The following is a 16,192-nucleotide window of genomic DNA, read 5'->3' on the forward strand; positions in this document are numbered from 1 at the left end:
AAGGAGTGCAGCCCTGGTGAATCAGGGAGGATCTGAATGCAGAAGGAATGCAGGAGGAATGTGGGAATACATTGCCAATGCAAATGAAAGAAAGGTGACCCTGGCAGGAGTTTAGTTTGCAGTAGAAAATAGTGGTCAAGGGAGTGTTAGCAAAGGATAGGGGACACAGTGGAGCTAAACCTGAGGTCCTAGGACTATAAACTGCCTGATGGGATGATTTATCAGGTCTGTTCTCACCACACCCTTCACCAGGCATACAGAATTGAGTAGGAACTACCTGGCATTGAGCACAATTTATRTATGTAGGAAGCCCAGTCTTGCTGGAAAGTCTCACTTCTGTTACCCATGCTCACAGGACAGTCATGTTATGGAAAGAAGCAGCACTTCATGATTTGCTGCGATATCTGTTTTTTGCTGTTTGTAAGCCATTTATCACCTACAAAATCTATTTCCTTTTTCAAGATCAATCTTGTGTGCTATGAACAACTAAAGTCAGTAGACCCTTTGCTACTGAGTCAGTAGAGCTCTAATATTTTACATTTTTGTGCTATCAAATAATAGAGAAATACACTGTCACTTTAAACCTTACAGCCATCAAGAGGTGCTGAACCAAGTTTTAAGTATGTCAAACTCATACTTTTTCATTCATACAAATTAAAAAAAAAAAAATGAATTTTATTAGCAGCTCAGCAGCTCTAGTCTGCATTACAGTGTATCCTACAGTCACAAGTAAGAACATCTCCCTTCTCCTAAAAGAAATACAGCACCTGAGACCTAAYTGATCATCTGTGCTGTTACTATTTGAGGTTCACTGCTCAGTAAATGACAATCCAGTCCCAGAATGACCCTACATTACTTACAGAGTAGTACAGTAATCAGTGGGTTTCATGAGAGCTCAAAAGTTCTCTAAGGGTTTGGATCACTTTATAACAAACAAGGTTTCTCCTACCTCCATTATTTGATCTTAAAAGATCATCTTTTATGTTCATTCCATCTAATTTAAAGAAAGATTTTCCATAATTGAGAAATGCAGTTCACAGATCAACCTGTATGAACAGCAGTTATCACTTCCCCTCAGGAAGGCTGTATTATCCTCTATAGCTGGCACTGACTGCCCCTGTGGTTTAGTCACCTAAGCAATTAAGTTATATTTGATGATAAAACTGAGGTCTCTAAGTCATCTGAGTGCTTTTGAAAGTACTACCTCCCTCCTCTGTATATTGTCATCATTTCATGGGATGTATCTAAAGGTATTAAAGACAGTTTCTGCCATTATATTCCATTATGTTTTATAAGAATGTGAGTTAATAAGAAACTGTACTGATGAAGCATTCCTTCAAATTCTGCTGTCAGCTCTTAGGAGAATGCAGTGTTCCTTCTTTTGCATTCAGCAAATAAGACTGACCCTGCTTTTAATTAATAGCCTGGCCAAAAGGAAGTAATGAAAATGCTCCTAAAGCATAACCATGACTTCTTTTTCAAAATTCTCATTTACTAAAATTGGATAGAGGTTTCAGAGTCACTGTGATTTAMATGCTATAACTCCCATTCATTGTCCTGTACACAGGTACGACAGAACTTTACTCATGCTGTTTCAGGACACTGCAATTTCTTTGGCATTGGAGGCACAAGACAGTTAAAAACAAGCCCTTCCAAGACAGCTAAAAACAAGTTACTGAAGACAGGATAGGAGGAAATGAGCAAGAACCCTAGAAGGATCAAAGGGTTGATAACATGATGAAAAGGTAGAAGAGCACTGTCCCTGAGCCCAGGTCAGGCTACACACTCATGGACCTTAGGACACATCCCTATTCCTGCTCAGTGGAGAAATTTTTGCATTGTGGCTTTATATATTCTTCTTCATATACTAAGGGAAATTTTAGTTAACATTTTCCTTACATGTATCATTACTTYGAGTCGAAAGGATCTAGAACAAGGCAGATTCTCAGCAGCTATATATTGGAACAACTGCAATGACTTTCATGAACACCACTGCTTTATTCCAGTAGAAGACTTAAGTGAGCACTAAATATTGAATACAAGAGTAACTCAACAACTTAAGAAAACATCTGTTTTGTCATGTTGATAGGAAACTTGATGGGAAATTTAATCCCAGATGTTAGATTTACACCATGTACATATCTTAAGTGGTTTAAATATGTCTCTTGCTCAGATAAAAAGGCCTTTTTTATGTTTTTTTTTTTATAGGCCTTTTATGTATTTTTACAGCTCCTGCATCCTTTAAGTCAGTAAAACTATTCACCAACCAATTGTATACACAATGTAGAAACAGGTTGCAGTCTCTGAGTTCCTGCCAGGAAYGGTCAAAATGATGCCTTTGAAAAGGAGTTTTTCAAAGAAAGATGCCTCAATAAGTAACTTGCACAGAAAGCCAAGGTAATTTGGACATTCCACTTCCATAGGAGCTGTTGAAAGTCTCCTACTAAAATGTAAAAAGCAAACAAAAAAACCCCAATAAGTCCAAGATACACTAAAGTCATTATACCAGTCACTTATGATTGTAAACATAGGTGTATATGTTATTACTTTGAAAAGTGTAAGCAAAAATCTGTCAGCTCTGTAGCCCCTTCAGTCTGGAGGCTATCATTAAAAAAAATCAAAAGCATAGAGTAGTTTTAAATTTAGTTCAAAGTGTTTTTTTCCTCATGGCAGATAGAACTGCATAACTATAAATGAAAAGGATAAATTAGATCTCTTCATAAAACCTCAGGGGAGACAAATGGCAGGCTTTAGTGAGCTTGTGCAGGACATTGATTCAGGAGAGATTTCCAAAAACAAAAAGGAAAAATAACAGACTGTGGCCTCAGACACATCACTGGATGTATTCCAGTGAAGAATGCTAATTCCCTTATCTATCTTGGCCACTACCACTGCCGTCAGTTATATATTGAAGATAGTTTGGCAACTCTAAGTGTGAAATTGGTTGCTTTTCCCAAAGGAAAATCCAAGAGCTTCTAATCAGAGAGAATACAGAGAAGATGACGTTAAAAGGACTACAGCAGCAAGGACAAGAATATCTCCATTTATATCAGGCTTTATATGCCTAAATTCTCCTTACAATGAAATATTAAGTGAAAGAGTAGGAAAYATCTCTTTCTTGCCTTGCCCCACCTTGCTGCTATTCTTGATAGTTCATATAGAGTCATAATTATCACATTACTTCAGCCAATTTAATCTGCAACAACTCCACAGATTTTCTGTGTCATAACAGCATCTGGATTTCCCTTAGCTAGCTCATAACCAGTCCTACTACACTGCCGGGAGTAGGAGATGTGGTACTATTCAAATCATGACTTGCTAAAGATGATGACATACCCAAAGTTATTTTCGCACTTGTGCTAGAAGTAAACAGAAGATCATATTGGCAGGCAACTTGCCAGCATCCCAAACTGCTACCCATTAATTTCACAGCTGTGAGACTCTCATATTCCACTTTCAACCTGTACAACCTGCTGCCAGGAAGCCTGAAGACAAAATGTAAGTTTAAATACTGGAAAATATAAAAAAAAAACAGGCATCTTTCATGCTAGAAGCAGCATATTCCATATGAATACAATATGTGATATTTGTAAAGTGAAGGAAGCATTTTCTGTATTTAGAGATCATTTTAGCATAACTGGGAAACCTCTCAACCAACAGTAGTTATCAAAAATTGTGATTTGAGCATTTCACCTAGGTTTCCTTAGTAGTAAATGAAGAGACAGTGCGCAATTCACTCTTCCTTAAAATAGATATCCAAAATCAACTTTTGGAGGTATCTATCTCCTCCTTTTAACTGTAGGGAAGTCTGGAGAGATAACCAAAGTTGGGAGCATAACTCTTGCATGAGAAACAAATGAGGTGAGGTGAATCCCACCCTTTTATATATACAAAGAGCAATTCAGAAGTGTTGAAAGTCAGGACCCTTGATTCTAATAGGAGGATACAAGTTTATGGAGTTGGTATATATGTATATTAAATATACATGCACAAATACATTATAAATAATATATAAATGTTATAAATAAACTTTTGCTGATTTCCAGTTAAAAGGATAAATGCAAACTCCCTCTTCTCTTTCGTAATAATTATTTGAGAAGTTTTAGCCAACTTCACTATTTTTTTGCATTATTCTCTACTCTATTAAGTATACTATTTATATATACTACTCTATTATTTACGCTATATCACACACTGCTTCTATTAAGCTACCTCTTTCTCTAATATATAATGCATTTTCATGCACACCTGCACATAAATACATATTTAGATACATATCATTTTAAAAATTTGATGGTAAATGAATTGAAGTGGAAAATACATAGAATAAGTCCATTATTTTTTTCATAGCTTCCTACAAAATAAAACTGCTACAGCTGCATGAAGTGGTATATTATCATAATAATCTGAGATTATTCATTAAGTTTGAGTAACTTCAGTGTAAAACCACAGCAGCTCATACTTTGAGGCAAAATACTAGTTTTCATCATCAATCTCAATTGCATCATCCTCAGCAAATACCATAAATAAGATATTTCAAGTAATAATTTATTGTAGTCTGCCCCCCTAAAAGATTTATTCAAATAAGTGAGATTTAAAGAAAGGCTTTGAATTTGAAAATAATGTTCAATTGTTGACTGTCACGTTCTTCGTAGCTGAGAATGAAAGTATTAAAACACCCTGTAAGTTCTCTGTATGCAGATCTATTGACATCAGTGGGTGATCTTCAGGATTATAGATTTGTGCCATTTGGTTATGCTTAGTTGCATAAAAGAGCTCATTTCACTTGCCAGCATAATTTTGAGGGCAGTAAATGAAATAGCTATAGCCAAGTCAAGGAACACAAATTAATATGTTTTCTAAGTTTTGCCTCTGGTTGCATTATATGTTTCTGAARACTGTGTTGCTAATATGTCTAAGCCAATAGTTTTGGGTTCACAGTAATTGCATACTATTTTTTTAAAAATCTTCCCCAGCAGTATGTGCCTGTTACCTAAAGCGATGGAGCAGGTCCCGGTCGTATGTCTGTCTAAACCTGGGCCAACAGTACATGACATAGCACCCACTGTGGCCTCTGCTCTGTCACTTTGCAATGCGATTCTATGTAGTTTTACTTGAATAACATAAAATAACATATATAATGTTATTTATGTTATTTTCCACGTGAAGAACTCCTGTAAACCTTGCCGTTTTGAAACTCAGTGAGGCAGGCGTCTTAGACAAGCTGAAAAACAAATGGTGGTACGATAAAGGTGAATGTGGACCCAAGGACTCTGGAAGTAAGGTCAGTCGCTGCAGTTCGGGACCTACTATTGTGTTCACAAAGCAGTTAAGGGAGTAGTAAACAAAATGACATGGAAATAAAATAAGCAGCTGGAGACACACGGAATGAATCAGTCTCCCCCATCTTACCGTAAATACTGATGGGGGTCACATTTTGATTTAAAGATGCACTATTTCTTGTTATGATGATTAAAATCATCATAACTTACCTCATACTTGCTAAAGGCATCTGGAGAAAAGTCTTGAAGCAGTTGTCTTGTTTTGGCAGAGGCAAAGTGGATTAGCTGGTTTCTCCCCCTCTAGGTAGGATGTACATTCCCCATTTACTACTTAAGAATTTCTTGACCTCTTTCCTTCGCACTTTCTCCTTTTGGAGATGGCTGTCTCCAAATGTTTTGAGAAAGGGAGAAACTCTAATAGAAACTGTTCCATTTGCCCACTGTGCCTAGGCTGCCTATGCCCGAGTCCCTTTAGGAAGGGCCTTGTCTCCTTCAGGAGTAAGGCAAGACTTAAACTGAACTTTGAAGTAAAAGACTTCAATAATGAATGGCTTTTTACAGCTCCCAGGATTTGCGTGAGTCCACTCCCAAACTGTATTCCTCATGGTTTCAGGGAGAGAAGTCTTCTCTATTTCTCCTGAGGACAAGCAGGCCAGAAGTAGCTATGTTTCTGATCACTCAGAAGCACCACAACTAGTGCCAGCCCTATAGTCTGGAAATGTGCAGTTTCTCTCTAGTACCTTTGTCTCCATGCTGAATTATGCTGTTCATAGCTGAAAAGGAAGCGCAACAAGCAGTGACTGAGTACTCCCTACTTGCCCAAAGAGTTACTCTGCTGGCTAAAGGGTAAAATTAGAGTGGAAAACAAACTTCCATGCCCGACTCATTTCATTTTATCTGGCAAGTGGTTTCGGAAAAGGAATTAAAATCCGTCAAGAAGAATTGCAGTTCCCACTCACGCAGAGTACCTATAAATGACAACTCAGAAAGCCTCAACTCACTATATAGGTTAGATCCAGTCTTTCTCAAATCTACCTTTTCCTTGTTCACAAGCATCATGTTAGCAATTAATTTTAAAGGAAAATGGTCACCTCCACAATGCTAAGGCTCCTTTTAAACACCTAAAAAGAGTCAGAAAAAGCAGAATCCAGGTTATAAGGCCAAATCACCATGGATTCAAATTTAGACCTCTATACAGAAATATTCATGGCAATTGTTCCTTCATTAATTTACTATTTACACAGTAAATAGTGCATCTTTAAATTAAACATGCAAAAAAATAGCTTTGATCATAAATTAAAATTTCATAAGAATTATAAGTTAAGTATTCTCCTTACTTTAGGTAAAAATTATGTAGCCTGCATAAGAATAAAGTATTATAAATATCTTAAAGCACATAGTATAGTAGAGTATAGTAGGTATAGTATTATATGGAAGTCTGTCTCAAAGAGTTCCTTGAGAACTTTGCTAAAAATACACAGTTTTCAAGTCATAAATTACATGAATCATAATCAGTGAAGTATAGAAAAATATAGAAGAGTTAAGTTACTACAGTAAGTCCAAAAAGATGATCATTTATAAAATGATGTGTATTTAATGATTTGCTAAAGAAGACTATTACTGTTTTCTAAATTACAATGTGTCTGATTTAATTGCTATTTAAAATTGTATTACTTTTAATATACTCAGCCTTAGTAGTCCATGGGCATATTCCAGAGCTGTATCTAAAATAACATAGCAACAAAATAAAATAATTGGTAAGAGACAAATATATCATGATGTATATGGTACAGTGTGCATTTTCAAAGGAAGTATTTGTTCAACGGAATAACTTAAGCCTCACGTGTTATGTTCACCTGTTATCTAGGTATCAGAAAGTCATTCTGGATCTTTTAAGTTAACAACAATGTTACCACAAGTAAAATCTCTGTTTTAATAAAAATCAAGCAAAGTCCTGTGTGATGAAAAAAAAAAAAATCTGGATTCCAACACTTTTAAAGAGCTTTACATAAGTACAGTTTAAGATCAGTGTTAAAGAGAGGAAGATATGTCATTGTTTAATTCTGCAGTGAGTGGAAGTAACAGCTCTTTAATAAGTAAGCAGTAACATTGTGATATACTGGTAACATACTTGTAAAACTCTAATGTTGACCAGAAAAATTAAAATATGTTCTGTAGATCCAGATAGGTCAATTTGTTGAGATGTATGTAAGCAATTGTCATTTAATTTCATTTAAACTTTGTTATTTATTTCCATTTTTGACGTTTAATGTGTAGCTTGTGCACTTACAGCGTTTTGTTTGCATGGTTAACTGTGTCGCTTCTGTTTCCTCAGGACAAGACGAGTGCCTTGAGTCTCAGCAACGTTGCTGGCGTCTTCTACATTCTGGTTGGAGGCTTGGGCTTGGCAATGCTGGTGGCTTTGATAGAGTTCTGTTACAAGTCCAGGGCAGAGGCGAAACGAATGAAGGTGGCAAAGAGTGCACAGACTTTTAACCCAACTTCCTCGCAGAATACTCACAATTTAGCAACTTATAGAGAAGGTTACAACGTATATGGAACCGAAAGTATTAAAATTTAGGGGTAGGACTTAGGGCCTACTACAGTGAGTGGGTGATGCATCTTGTAACGCAGTGTTGTGACATGTCTGTTCAGTGGTGGTAATGCTTGCTTCCAAACAGAGCTTTATATTTTGGAGAACTCCAGTGCAAAGTGGTTCAGTTTTTTTGGCTGCAGATGTACAGTATACTATTTTATGTTGCTAATAGACATCTGCATTGCAAGGAATTTTAACAAAAAATACATTTTAACAAGTCAATCTTGTTGAATCAGTTGGGAGATTAAAGTTATTTGAAATTTTAGTTACCTAAAAAGAAGTTGGGATTATTTAGTTGATTGATTGGCCAGTCTATTTTCCTAATCATTTGCATTCTAATAGTGATAAATTGCTATAATCATTTAATATGCTGTGTTAGGCCTAACTAGGACTTTAATATAGTGAAGATTTAGGATAGGCATTGACACTGAACCATTATTAAGACTAGCAGAAGACAGGGAACATGAGGTCTAAATGTTTTTTACCTTGTCTACCCCTTCCCTGTCCTATTCGTGCACCCTCCCTTTGATATATGTTTTATACTGATTACATATGGCATTTGTTTCACAGTATCCTGCTTCAGATCAAACTTTGTTCACTACAATAACCACCAATAACCAGTGAAAAGGCTAATTATAATCCCCAGCTTCCACTAATGTACCCTCTTACCTTGCTCAGGAGTAGCATATTTTAGACATTCAGACAGTGATTTCAGAGACTGAAATGCTGATGTTACCATGATGCATCCTGTGTAAAAAGCCTGAAATAGATCTACAGGGAAGGTTTACTAATGTATTTTTTTTCATCCGTGCAGTATTTTGCTAACTAATCATTAGTCAAATCAACACTGTGACATTTGGAAATGGCACGTAGTAGCAAATTAAATTTCTAAATATAACTTTTACATAGCTCCCAAACTCTACCTGCTGCTTTATAACAGATCATGCAGCTAGGACTCTAACTTCCCAGAACTGGCAATGCAGAACCCTCTTTCCCTTGCCATTAATAATGCTGCAAATCATCTCCTAACAAAAACTCTGAGCTATGTTCTCCTGAAATCACTCAGTCCTCTCTATAGTAGAATTAAGAAACAAAAACTAATGAAAAACAAATGAGGAATAGAAATTTAACATTGTCACCTAGAAACATTTTAAGGGAAATCAACTATAGATACAATTCTTATTTTTTATTTATTATTTATATAGCGCTGGAGTACACGGCGCTGTACAATAGGTGAAGTGTGCCAAACAAAAAACAGGTCCCTGCCCCGAGGAGCTTACAGACTAAAGGCACAGCCGGTACAATACAGAACCTTACAATACAGAACAAACACAGAGTGAACAGAGAATGGTGTTTGAGCATGATAGCTGGAGCGCTGCAAGGAATAGGTGGGTTCTCCGGGGGCGAGGGAGGGGGCTTGGTGTACACTGACCGGGAAAGTATCCCAAACATATTGTCTGTGTGTAGTTTTCTTTTGTTCTCTTTTATACAGGAAGGCATGACTTTGGGTATATATTATTTGGCATAGAGACTAATTTCCCCATGTAGAATATCTTGGACCACACTTGGTTCATTGCCGAAAATGTGAGGCATATAACTAGCGAGAAAAAAGGCCAAACCTCTAAGTAGATGTCAAGATGACTCAAAGAGTCTAGATTAATATTCATTATCTCAGGACTTCCAGATGCTAATATCAAAAAATCTCCAAAGCACATTGCTGACTCTCAGTAACAAAGGTCTTAAAAAAAAAATAAACTTGTGCAAATAATTATGTAAAATGCAGATGAAGATATTGCTTTTCCTAAAATTCTTTAATGATATGCTTATAACTGAGAGACTCTCCAGTCCAGGGTAAGAAACAAAGAAGTACACAGGAAAGCAAGGCACCCCAATTATAATTTATAAATAAAAGCTTAAAAAAATATATATTGAAAACTAGTCCTTCAGTTCAGCAGTAAAAGCCCTAAAAAGTCTATTTGTTATAGAGTATACAAAATAGAATCCATCTGAAATGTATTCTTAGGAAAATGAACAAAAAATCCCCACATTTTTCATTCAAATACTGATCTGGCTTAGCAAGTTAAACAAGACACAACTAGATGCCTCTGAGTTCCTTCCCAGATCTGTAAATCTAATGCAACAGTGATTATACTTGTAGAATTTATTTGTCTTACTTTTTTATTTTATTAAAAAATAGAGCTGATTGAGTCCATGCTTTGTATGGAAAGTGTTTAATTTTGCATTTTTGAGGGATTTTTTGCAACAGAGAAGGAATTTTTTTAGGAAAAAATAGAACAGATAGCTCTTCTATCAGTACCTAGCCTTGTTTAGCCATGCAGGCAGTGAGGGGTTACCTATGTGAATTGTTTTGTGCAGACTGATTATGCCATCTCTTCATTACACATTCTAATCATGGCCTCTGATAGCTGATAGCAATATAGAGCCTACTACACATATTTTACACATATTTGCACATATTTCATCATGTCAGACCTGCCTCATGCATTTCAAAACCTCTGATATGGTAGTTTATCCAAGGATTAAAAAGATTGCATTAGGACTAAAATTTGCTAATATGGAAAGATGATTGGCACTTCTAACCTGGATTTAAGCCTTACCTTAACCTGGATGAATAACGAGCATAAATCTGATTTTTAAGCTGATATCAAATAGCTCTAATAATTTGTGAGTTAAACTAATATAAAATAGCTTAAATAGACTATTTAAAAATTAATATTGATTACTTACAATGTGTTTTCTTCTTCTAATTTAATACAGTAAAAAGTGAGTTCTCCCAGGGAAATTCACATGTGTGTGCAATAGCAGGTGAAAATTGAGGACTAGCCAGTATGTTTAATGAAAAAACATTCAGAAACACTGGCAAGCTATGACGTCTATCAAAGACAGTGTGAAAGGAAGGAAGTTTGCTTTAGGGAGGAATTAATCCCTCTCTCTTGCCTTAAGCAACAGTTTTCCATTTATTTTGTGCATCATATTATGCCCTTAGCACATTAATTGACCTCACACCTTGAAAATGTTGCTGAGCCTAGTGTCCTTGCTTCTGGCTACTCTAATGAAAAATCCTACTGGATTCCTTTAATCGGGGGATGACATAGTTTTTTTAAGGGATTAACGCAGGTGTAGATGCACAATGCCCATCCAGTCACCACCACCAGGTTGCCAAGGTCTTCCACAGTGTACCATGGAGCTCATTCACTCACTTCACCTGCATTCTGATGCTCTCCCATTCTGTACTGTTGTTTATAATTAACCAAATTAATTGCAAAATTATGAAAGCTTATTAAAAAGTTACAAAATTAATCACAAGCAAAGCTAAATGCTACAGGATAGCTCTGAAAATGTGCAATGTATTTATTTTCACATTTTCTTATTTCCCATTTCATGTTCAACATAGAAAAAACCATATAAAGTTTTCCTTAAAGATTTGTGTGAAAGATGTCAACCTAGAGAAATAAGAGCAATATAAAAAGCCAGGCTAGAAGACTGTTATTCCATAGGCTGAGGCTATCAGTGTCCTACATTTCTATTTTCTAATTAGAGCAGGGAGTATTTTCCATGATTAACACAACAGATAATTTAAAAAAAAGCTAATGATAACATTTAAAGATACATTATCTTACTTACACGTACTGCACACAGACTTTCACCATTTCCCATGCTACTTTTATCACAGTAAATACTAAGAATTTCACCTCTCATCCCAGCCCCTCCTGAAACCATTTATGCAGCCAGGTCATAAAGCTAAAAGTGTAACAGCGCAATTAAGCAGAGTATTAGCCTGATTTATTATCCATAGCTTACTTTAACATATAATCAGGAAGTTCTTTGATTACCTTGCTTTATGGTATCATCCTGAATACAAATTTGACCTGATCGTACTTGCTTTTTAACTACTTTTATTATTTTCTCTCTTAACTTGTTCCCGATTTCTGCTGTGAAAAGATGTCACCTTGGTGACATAGCTTTCTTTTTTTCCTCTTATTTCAGAGAAGACTGCTGAGAGCTTCTTCATTATTCACATTGTGGATTTTTGTGGATCACTTTTTACTGTCTTTCTGTTCTGAGTGCCTTATCAATGGCCTATCTATATTTATTGGGCTACAAAGGCATTAAACACATATTGCATATTCCCAGTAGTTAACTTTGAATGGTCATGAATATATAGCTGATTAAAATAATGGAGAAATCCAGATACATAAATACATATTTCTGGAAAATTTTGCAAGTACAGTGTAGGCCCCCCTTTTCCAGTAAAGTCTGCAGTCCAGATTTTGGTATCCAAAAAAAAAAAAAAAAATCCTGGCTAGAAATTCTAGGATTTTCTATTCCCTTCTACTGTTATTGGCCAAAAAACATTTGTGCATTTCAGTTGGCAGTCACCAGTTCTCAGAATACATTTGCAGTGGCACTCTGGACATGCAGTATGTGAAACTACACCACACTATAGTGTATCTGTGCTTTTCGTGCACAGTTTTATATTGAATGATAAAATTGAGGTTTGAGTATATATGTAATTCAGCAAACTTTCTGTATGGGGTTAGGTTCCCACTATTTGGGGACTTACATATCATTCTCTGTATCTAGCCACTAAACTAGGTGAAGGTACTTTTGGCATGTCCGTGTCACGGAGTACAATGACATCAGGCAAACTTTTCAAAGGATGACTTGGGCACTGCCACTGATGACTAGCAAGGCCCAGCTTTACATCCTAAGGGGAATGCTGCAAAGCAGTAGGCTGAGACATTTCCCTGAACTGGATTGCTTAAGAGGGCTGAGGTTTTAGGGTAATAGATTTGGAGTGTTACTTTTGTATCCAAGTTCTTAGAGTCCTGTAAGGTAGTTTTATTTCAGAAGACTCTTCTTTGAGGGAGTTAATAGTAGTAATATTTAATTACATGAGTGAATTTTCACATACATGGGGGTTTTCAGTAAACTTAAACTTTATGCATTTGTATACATACAAATACTCATAAAAAAAAGAATAAATTTGACTTATCAAAGACCAGCATAGGATTACTATGTTAACTCAGGAGAAACTGGACTCAGAAGCACAAAGCTCTTATCTAAATACAGAGCTCAGTAATAAGGGCAAATGAAATGATTTTATAATGTCTGTTATCCCTTTGCTCCTTTGTGAATGCATCCTCCTGTCTCTCACTTTTTCTAGTCAGACTGCATCCCTGTGCACCAATTGCATTAGTTGCATAGGCTATTGCTTCCACTAGCTATCAGAATTCTCCACTTAATAATTTATTTGAAAACTTCCAAAATATTGTGGTTTGGTTGCCTGATGTTGCAGGTGTCCTTACTCAGTTGGTTGACCCCAGATGACTCAACATCTGTGCTGACATATCATACTTACATGGATCCCCTGAGTTAACATGGTCRTGTAACCCACGGGGATGTGACAGTGAGTGATCAGAAAGAAAATATCTATAAGATATCCAGTTACAAAAAGAAAACGAGAATACTTGCCATATCTAGAGCACACTTTTCTTGATATGAGAAAGGAGTTCAGAACACTTAGATTTATGTTAAATTCAGGTGTAACTAATGGCAGTTATCCCCCTAATCTAAGCCATCTAAAAATAATTTAATCTAACCTAGTCATATTGGATTTTTCAGTTGTCACATGAGAGTTCTTTCAGAGTAGATTATTGTTGGATAAAACTAGAAGGAATAGCAATAATTTTTTTCCTTTAATAAATCCTAATTATTTTCCTTGAGTCAACTGGTCTCCAAACAAGATAATTTGTTCTGACTTACCTGAAGGAAAAGACTTAAAGACAGCAAAAATTTAAACTTTCTTGTGGAAAATTCAAACTTAATGTAAGAGAAAATTATATTTCCTCTAAATAAATTTCCTTTGAAAGTTTGCACCTCCACTAATTATAGSAAAATATCTATGTAATGAGATCTGAGGACAGCATCCTGATTTACTGATACTAAATATATGTGTTTTGAATATAATCAATAATTTCTTTAGGTTTAATCCATGGAATTTTCAGAAGGATAGCTCAACTATCAATTTCTAAGCAGCTTTCATTAGTTATGTTTTTTCTTAGAACACCAAGTTGAAGGTCTAAAACTACAAACAGTTGTGTATGATTTATATACAGCTATTAATGCTTTCAGTTTCATAAAAGTCTTGATTCTCATTTTACTGCATGTAAGTGTAGTTTGAAGCAGTTTAGATGAAGGTATCCCCACTTTTGTTAATTTCCTCATCAAATTGGGATTTTATATTTACTTGATAGGGATTTATTTTTTAATAAAATATAACATCAGAATTGCTAGTGTTTTCCCCTATTATTCTTAGATGCAATCTGTGTATAATGTATGTATAATTATTATTTTTAATGCTAACTTGAAGAAATGCAGATGTCTAAAATCTAGTACTTTGGTGTTTGTTGTGTCCCAGATTGTTGAAGGAGAGAAGCAATGTAACACTTTCCTCTTTTCTCCTTTTCTTTGATCCCAGCTTACCTTTTCTGAAGCCATAAGAAACAAAGCCAGATTATCCATCACGGGGAGCGTAGGAGAAAATGGCCGCGTATTGACTCCCGACTGCCCAAAGGCCATGCATACTGGAACTGCAATTAGACAAAGTTCAGGATTGGCTGTAATTGCATCGGACCTACCATAAAAACCAAAAAAATAATTGAGTGCCTTAATTAAACTGTGTTGGTGACTGATGGGAAGACAGCACAGACTRTAACGACATGGGAGTGTCATTGATGAACTAATAATTTGGCTGAGAAAGGGAAGTACGTCCAAATGCGCCAGACATCATCAGCAACAATGTGTGCATGAGCTCAGCTCGGAAACCCAAACTCAGATTTTATATCAGGAAAATTCATAATTTAGTTTTGTTGGGGGGAGGGGGCTGGGAAGGGTGTATTAACAGCAACAAATTTCACTTGAGTGGACTTAAAACTAATAAGACTTGCCAATATAGCGCATTAAACTGTGAAGAACATGCTCAGAAAGGACAACATTCTGGTCTTGATAAAGACAGAAAAATAGCTGTAGAAGTCAATGAACATGCTAACCTATGTCTCCAGAACATCAATATATACAACGGAAGAATATTCGGCTATTCAGCTGTAGAAATGAGTCACTAAACTGTGATAAGAAAATAATAAATATGTAAATCCTGTGAAAAAAATAAAGAAATTATTTACATTTTATTTGGAAAAAAAAGGAATATTGAAACATGCTTGCTTTTTAACTGATGTAAATTCGGTAGAGGACAACACAATTCTTTTCTAACCATCTTAGGGAACAATTCATTGCAATAATTGATATAAAATGCCATCACTGTAATAAAATTCAGAGACTTCTTTTTTTTTATAAAGGTTGTTGGTCATCCTCTTGTTTGCTGTTACCTTCATTCTGTTCCATCAGTCAGTCTGTGTTCCAGAGATTTGCATCTGTCTAACTACAAGAAACAAAATGAAAAAATGTTTAGAGTACATCATCAGTCTGCAGTGTAGAATCAAAAGAGACTACGGGTCACTCATGTTATAGATATTATTTATAATCTTGTTCTGTGTAAGAAACTGTGGTTTTTGTACCCACCAAAAAGAATAAAACAACAAACGTTCTTATAATATTGACACAGCTTGAGTTGTTTTCTGATCACTAGGGATGTCACTTGGAAAATAAAATAAGATTGTTAATTTCTTACTACAAAACGTAGGATCTTATCTGATATCATCTTAGTTCCTGCACGTTCAYGAAGTGCTTTGAAGTCCTTAGAGGAAAGGGATTCTAATCTTTCAGAATATTGTTTTTTCACTATTAATTTTATAACAAATCATTAACGCTCTTTTCTAGCGGGTTAGGGAAGCAATCAGTGATAGAGTTGGTTCTGCACGTCTTAGTCAGCAAGATGTGATATTAGGGAAGCAAGAAAGTAATAATGATAGTCTGATTTGATACCTGCATTCTTGGAACCTAGACAACTTCTTTTTTCAATGATCCTGCCTTTCAGGCAAACCCCAAGTCTAGCAGGTACCACCTCAATAAAAGCTAAATGTCCACAGGGCCAGTCATTGTTATAGGTGGAAAGTTGTAACAGTTTTCTCCTGAYGCAATGACCATTCTTCCTGGCCACCTAGGACTGATCTCCAAATCAAAAGCATTGCCTCTCGTGTGCCTCTACTCCAAGCCTCGTCTTTTTAAAACAGATTGTACCTGCAGTAATCATAGTTTCAGATGCTATCATAATTTTGCCAGACTCATACTGCACCATGTTGACTTGACTTAAATTTCTTCTAAGCTTCTGTGA

At 35.8% G+C, this 16,192-nt stretch overlaps 1 protein-coding gene across 5 annotated transcripts in view; it reads left to right on the forward strand.

Annotated features, from left to right (window-relative positions):
* The window catches only part of GRIA4 (glutamate ionotropic receptor AMPA type subunit 4), a 219,435-nt gene extending 203,966 nt beyond the window's left edge, over positions 1–15,469 (forward strand). Inside the window, exons 14-17 of one of the 5 annotated variants that reach the window (XM_026041873.1) lie at positions 5,170–5,284; positions 7,618–7,752; positions 9,084–9,266; positions 14,381–14,429. In XM_026041873.1, the coding sequence (XP_025897658.1) occupies positions 5,170–5,284; positions 7,618–7,752; positions 9,084–9,218 (385 nt within the window). In that variant the 3' untranslated portion in view covers positions 9,219–9,266; positions 14,381–14,429. Of the gene's footprint in view, positions 1–5,169; positions 5,285–7,617; positions 7,866–9,083; positions 9,267–14,380 lie in introns of all 5 variants that reach the window. The other 4 variants (XM_026041877.1, XM_026041874.1, XM_026041872.1 and 1 more) reach the window with 4 other exon arrangements.
* Positions 15,470–16,192: the final 723 nt, after the last annotated feature.

The sequence above is a fragment of the Nothoprocta perdicaria genome, unplaced genomic scaffold (genome assembly GCF_003342845.1).
Source record: "Nothoprocta perdicaria isolate Ctin4 unplaced genomic scaffold, notPer1 scaffold_298, whole genome shotgun sequence".
NCBI lineage: Eukaryota > Metazoa > Chordata > Aves > Tinamiformes > Tinamidae > Nothoprocta > Nothoprocta perdicaria.